This window comes from Eubalaena glacialis, chromosome 3, assembly GCF_028564815.1.
Source record: "Eubalaena glacialis isolate mEubGla1 chromosome 3, mEubGla1.1.hap2.+ XY, whole genome shotgun sequence".
Classification (NCBI taxonomy): Eukaryota; Metazoa; Chordata; class Mammalia; order Artiodactyla; family Balaenidae; genus Eubalaena; species Eubalaena glacialis.
The window spans coordinates 180,014,912-180,021,819 of NC_083718.1; the positions used below are offsets into that span (position 1 = coordinate 180,014,912).

Consider the following 6,908-nt stretch of genomic DNA (forward strand, 5'->3'; position numbering starts at 1 on the left):
ACACACCCTGGTCCGTGGAAAAATTGGCTTCCACGAAACCGGTCCCTGGTGCCAAAAAGGTTGGGGAGCGCTGGTTTAAGGCAATGGAGTCTGACAGGGTCCAGACTTGAGGTCTCCTGATACCCTCACGGTGAGATAAGAATGCCTCTTCCACCAACGCCTCTTCCAGGACTCACATTCTTAGTCCAAACAACTAGAGAACGTGCAAAAGAGGTTAAGAGGGTGAGGATGAAAATTTCTCACAACCTGTGAGATGCTCTGTCTCCACTGAGGGGGCCAGGTGTGCTCCCTGGGGCCTGGGCCAGCGGCAAAGGTGGGGGTCCCTATGCTTAGCTGCATGGAATTGAGAGGGCAGTTAAGGGAATGCAGACTCAAAGACATGCCAGATGTTTCCAAGGAGATATTCAGAAGGGGGTCAAGGGAGAATTCCAAGTTGAAGGGTTAACTAGAGCTAGCCAGAGAGATAGGGGGGGGGAGGGACAGGAAAGGAAGTTTAGAGGTGGCAGTGAGAAATGGGTCTAGACTGTAGAATCATTCCAAATTCAAAGAAAATGTGGTCTTAGGGGCTCACTGTCTGATTTCTGTAATCCAGGCATAGACGCATTTTGATAATTCTGAGTCAGACGGAAGTGGTCTTACCTGTTGCTCATCAGCTGATAGTTCCAACCTTCATGGCTTAAATCAGGTTCATAAACAACTCAGCATAGATCCAAGTTTAGGACCTGAACCAGCAGACGCTCCTCAGCCAAAAAGGCAGTTCAAGAAAATATCGTACATATTGGCAACTTTGAAAGGGCCAGATATAAAAAAAGATGCTTGTCATAGGATGGTCAATAATGGTGGGAAATGGAAACAACGCAAATATTCCACTCGTGGGACTTGATCAACTAAAATATAATACATTAATATAGCGGAATACCATACAACCGTCACCAAGGCTTTGAAGTGTGTTTATTAACATGGAAAAAAAGACGTATGATAAACTATTCATTAAAAATACAGATTACCAAAATAGAAATAGCAGGGTCCCATTTTAACAGAAAAGAAAAAACAAACATTTTTGTGTAAGTGTTCACAGAAGGAAGTCTAAAGGGAGATTTCCAAACTGGTCCTCTGTGGGCTGAGAGATTGCTGATTACTAATGTCTTTTTCTTTACATTCATAAGTAATTCCTTTATTTATTTATTTTTTTACAGTAAGCATGGATTTTGTTTTTACATAATTATTTTTTAAAAGCAGAGGGGAAAAGCGCTATTTCCAACCTCCCGCAGTTGATACCTGAAGCCCTCACTTTCTTGCATGATCTCTCCCTCTCCATCCTTATCTTCATTATCCTGTTATTGTCGTTTTGGTTCCAAATCCTGCTCCTCCATCTCCCCCACCCATCCACCCTCAGACACACTGACGCTTCGAGAGGGATGGAGGCATAGCCGGCTGGGTTCCGAGGAGCACAGAGGCAGGAATTCTGGAAGAAGAGTGTGAGCTAAGACACCAGGCAGCCTGGGGTGGGGAGGGGAGTGGGGGTAAGGGGGTGTTTGCTGGGACATGGCTCTCTGGGGCCACTGGAGTGTGGAGCGAGGCTGGGCTGATCAGAGGCCAGGCAAGGATCAGGCAGTTTGACTCATGACAACACCGCCCTCTCGCGCCTTTGCCAGTGAACTCGATACAGGGCCTAAAGCTCACATCAGAACTGTCTTTGTAGGGTGAGGGTCTGTGACTACCTGCAAAGTGGGGTTTCCGAGGTGGTCCATCAGAAGATCTGAGTCTGGTTTCCCCACTCACAGGAGGCTATGAAATTCTAACCTCACTGAGGCTGTGCTTCTCAGACTCCTTACAACCCAGGGGCTGTGTGAAGCCACAGGATGGAAGAAACTGCATTTCAAAGGGGGAAAAAAAAGTTTTACTGAGAATTAATGAATTCGCATTTGTATAGCAATTTAAAAATTATGTTTTATTTGAAGATTTGGAAGGACTCAATTTTCTAATTGTAATATTACTGCAAGCACACATGTAACACGGAGTAGAATAAAAAACCTAGATGAATTGAACATTTTGAAGGCTCCAGAGACATTTTTTCCTTCCCCTGGGATAGATCTGCTTCAGGCTATGCTTCAGATCCTGCCCACTTTCACTTCTCTTTAAGAAGCACTGGCTGGGAACTTCCCTGGTGGCGCAGTGGTTAAGAATCCGCTTGCCAATGCAGGGGACACGGGCTTGATCCCTGGTCCGGGGAGATCCCACACGCCGCAGAGCAACTAAGCCCGTACGCCACAACTACTGAAGCCTGTGCACCACAACTACCGAAGCCCGTGCGCCTAGAGCCCGTGCTCCGCGACAAGAGAAGCCACCGCAATGAGAAGCCCACACACTGCAACGAAGAGTAGCCCCAGCTCACCGCAACCAGAGAAAGCCCGCACACAGCAAAGAAGACCCAACACAGCCAAAAATAAATAAAATAAAATTAATTAATTTTAAAAAAAGAAGCAGCACTGGCTAAACAGATCACCAAAGTGTCTTACCTCTGTGTCCCTGGGTGCAGTCAATTACACTGAGGTCAGTTAGATGGCAAGGTATATAAATTACTCTCTCCCCTGAGCAGGGTTTGATGGAGGTGGGGGGGGGGGCTTAAGTAATCTCCCACAATTTCCTACAGTGTTACTGTCTCCATTTTATCAAAATGAGAAACTGAGCTTCGATGAAGTTGAAAAGACTTGCCGAAGGTCACACAGCTAGTAAATTGACAAGAGCTGGTTGTCTAACTATAAAGCCAGTGCAAATGATGGTTAAGCCAAGGCACCTTTAAGAAACAAAGTAGCTCCCAAGCCAAGATGGTAGGATGGGGGCAATGTGAAGGAACATGCTGTTAAATGCCGTCATTTCTCAGAAAATAGAAGTTTTTCAAAGGAACTTTCACGTTCTCCTTTATTTATTTCTGTAATATTTGGGTTGTTATAACCAATATATATTTTCTTCATGGTGGTTGCCCAACAACATCAAAAGGTTATTTAGACACTAACCCCAAATAACTTCCCTTGGTCTGATTACAACCTCATCCAGCTACCTTCCTAATTATTTGGCCTCCAGTAGAGCTGGCTAGCAGAGAGGGGGTCAATGGCCAAGCTGACCAAACTGTGTTGTCCACCTGATTTTCTATTTCTCATTATAAATGAATGCAGCTCAACAAATTTTTTCTTCTCCTATCTCAACCCTTCCTAGGGTCTAGCAAACAGAAAGGAGCATTACATAATGCTGGTCAAAGCAGAAAAGAGACACAAAGTCTCTTTCGGCATAGTAACCCGGGGGTGTTAGTTCTCTCTTGGCCATGTACAGCTTGATTGTCTTGTGTCAGGTAGCAATTAAAGGCTTCTTTTCTTCATCTATTGCTGCATTACTCAGATGTCTTTCCCTTGCAAGGGACAGAAATCCAACTCAAGCTGACTTAAGAATAAAAATCAGAGTGGATTTTATTGGTTATTATAACTAAAAAAATCCAAAGAGCTCTGACTTCAGGTATGGCTGGATCAAGGCATTCAATGTCATCGGGCCTTTTTCTGACTCTTTTCTCATCTTTCTTTTGTGTCACACAGTGTGTTCCTGGCACTTCCAGTGTTCCATCCTCTAGCTTGGAAACCCAGCAGTAAGAAAAACTTGTGAGTCATTCCAACAGAATTCCCAGAATTGAATCTCATTGGTTTGGCTTAGATCACATACCCATGTCTGAACCAATTCTTTCAGCCAGCGTGGTGGAATATGCTGATTGGTCTGCCCTGAATTACATCGCCTCTCTCCTCCCACAGAGCTTCGAACCACACAGAATGACAGTGGAGAGCAGTGGTTGCCCAAAAGGAAAACAGGCCACTGTAGAAGGAGAAATGGATGCTGGGCTTGGGGAGAAAACAGATGCCCAGTGCTAGAGCTGAGGCGCCTTTCAGCTTGATCTGGGGGAGAACAGAATAGAAAGAAATAACTGATTGTCAGGCTGATGGCTGAGGAGGAGAAGAGATGTGATGGCGAGGGTAGAGGGTGGAGAATTCGATTTCAGAGACAGGGGACCCAGGGGGAGGGTGAAGCAAGAGCACAGAGCCTGTCCCTTAGGGTGGAGGAAAGCACTGGGTCAGAAGAGCTGGACTCTCTGGACCTCAGCTGGTGACAGAAGCAGCAAAGGATGGTGCAGCTTGTCCTTCTGGATTCGGCGGGGCGTAGGTGAGGCATTACTTTGAGAAGGTGGATTGCACCATCCCACCCTCTGACGTTCAGGGCAAAGTGAGGAAATCACATTTTCTTTTTTAATTTTAAATTTTGTATTAAAGTATAGTTGATTTACAATGTCTTGTTAGTCTCTGGTGTACAGCAAAGTGATCCAGTTATACATATATATTTTTTCCTTTTTCATATTCTTTTCCATTATGGGAATCACGTTTTCTTAACTGCCATGCTATGTATGTCTTTCAGTCCCACATGAGTCCTGTTAGCTTGAGTCAGCTGCCTGAAGGCCAACTGCCTCTACACCAAAGGGCAAGATTGAGTTCCTGGACCCAAGAGGCTGGGAACCTGACCTTGGACGCTGGTAGATTCCACGGGGTCCTGGCCCCATGAAAGGCCCCTTGGCAGGCAGCTGGCAGGTCTGCCCTGACCACACCCTGCCTTTGCTTCCAGACCTCGGCAGAGCCTTCCTTACAGGGCTGTGCCAGGATGCAGGGAGATCGCAGGTGAGGATTCTGTCTCGAGGCTCGGCTCCAAGCAGGCCCAAACAAACAGCAGCTGTTTTTATTACTACTGGCTCTGCAGTGTGCCTGGCACACAACAAATTGCACCTGTTATTAGGTATGTGAAGTGCACAGCAGGATAGGGATGAGATGCTTGGGAACCAGTAACGGTTAACACAATTATTGTGACTGTAAAGGAACAGATGGCAGTAGCAGGTGATAAATACCTATGGACTGTTTCGGTTTTACTGTTTGGCTGGACTTTTTCCCCCCTGCTACTCAGAATACTTTTCCCATCACTTCTTTCTTCTTCACAGGGCCGCCTGCTTGCAAACATTCTCAAAGCACAAATAAACTTTTTCCCGCTGATCCTGACATCCAAAACCTTTTTTTTTTTTTTTTTTTAATTTATTTATTTATTTTTGGCTGTGTTGGTTCTTCGTTTCTGTGCGAGGGCTTTCTCCAGTTGTGGCGAGCGGGGGCCACTCTTCATCGCGGTGCGCGGGCCTCTCACTGTCGCGACCTCTCGTTGCGGAGCACAGGCTCCAGACGTGCAGGCTCAGTAGTTGTGGCGCACGGGCTTAGTTGCTCTGCGTCATGTGGGATCTTCCCGGACCAGGGCTCGAACCCGTGTCCCCTGCACTGGCAGGCAGACTCTCAACCACTGCGCCACCAGGGAAGTCCCCAAAACCTTTTGAGAAACACCCATGGCGGTGTTTCTCAAAGTGGGGTCCCCCTGGTCCACCTGGGTTAGAATCATCATGATGTTTGTTAACTGAGCAAATTCTAAGATTCCCATCCAGACCTTGCTGAATCTCAATCTCTGGGTTTGGGACCTAGAAACCTGCATTTTAAAAGGCTCCTGGGGTGGGGGGCGGTGGGTGGGGGTGGTGATTCTAATGTATCCTGAAGCTCACAAGCCATAATCCCGCAGGCACTCATGAGGCACCAGCCGCAACAGGAAAATCCTGATTCACGCACTGGCCCTGCCCCCTTGGCCCTTCTATCAGGCAATTCAAAGATTCCAGGCCCTCAAGTTACTGATTAACCCCAGGTTTCAAGGAAAGAAATAATAATAACTGAAGGGACAACGTGAGCCAAGAAACAAGCTGAGCAGCCCTGGGAGAGCGGTGCTAGATGGCTGATGATGAGAAGGAAATAGAGGCTTGAGAAGCACAGCCTGAGGTCAGACCACATCCAGGTCCCAGTGACACCGGCTGACACTTCCCTGTCGATGCCCAGGCCCTGAGCTGCCACGTCCCAGTGGCTCCTGTGCCCAGAATGGCCTGCACTGAGCTCCTGCAGCAGCCCCAGCTTATGTCCAAAGAAGCCACCGCCTCTAACACCGCGGGCCCTGCTGGGGGTCATCGCGGCTCCACGGATGGTGACCTGGAGTGCCTGGTGTGCCGGGAGCCCTATAGCAGTGCCCGGCTGCCCAAGCTGCTGGGCTGCCAGCACACCTTCTGTGCCGTCTGCCTGAAGCTGCTGCTGTGCGTGCAGGACGACACCTGGTCCATCACCTGCCCACTGTGCCGCAAGGTCACTGCCGTCCCCGGGGGCCTCATCTGCAGCCTGCGTGACCAGGAGGCCGTGCTGGGGCGGCTGGCCTGGCCGGGCCCGGAGGTGCGGCTCTGTCCTCAGGGGCTGGTGAATCCTGCTACCTTGATAGCAGGGCATCCCAGCTTAGCAGGAGAGGATGAACAGGAAGCGGAGAGTGCCAACTACGTGGCAGCCCGGAGCCTGGCGGCACACCTGCTCCTCCTGGTCTTGCTCGTCGTCCTCATCCTGCCCTTCATCTACCCAGGCATCATCGGGTGGATGCTCAGCTCTGTCGTCGCACTGGCCCTGCTGTTGTCCGTGCTTTTCTGCTGTCACCGCAGCAGCCAGGGCAGCTGCTGTTCCTCCTCCAGGACTCTCTTCTGCAGAGAGCAGAAACCCAGCGAGATCTCTTCCATCGCCTGAGAGCGCTCCGACCAGGCAATGTCTGGGGACTTCTGTCTCTGTGGCCCGTTTACTGTCACAGTGAACAGGGTAAGGGGCTCTGCATCAGACTGGCTCCCCTGGGAGAGTAAACGCCAGCTGAACCTGCAAGCCAAAGCCAGAATGGCAGTCTTGGGTCAAGAACTGTGTGTTCGAACGATAGACTTACACCTGCTCAGGGAATAGCACAGCTAAACTGTTTGGGGATGGGGAAGAGGCACA

The 6,908-nt window shown here is 48.9% G+C and overlaps 1 protein-coding gene across 1 annotated transcript; it reads left to right on the top strand.

The window, feature by feature from the left end:
- The first annotated feature begins 5,987 nt into the window (after positions 1-5,987).
- Positions 5,988-6,668, top strand: RNF186 (ring finger protein 186). Its single transcript, XM_061187043.1, has one exon. The coding sequence runs from the start codon at positions 5,988-5,990 to the stop codon at positions 6,666-6,668; it is 681 nt and encodes a 226-aa protein (XP_061043026.1).
- Positions 6,669-6,908: the final 240 nt, after the last annotated feature.

What these genes read in the sequence shown, in the direction of transcription:
- RNF186 (XM_061187043.1), top strand. Translation starts at nt 5,988, where the DNA reads ATGGCCTGCACTGAGCTCCTGCAGCAGCCCCAGCTTATGTCCAAAGAA.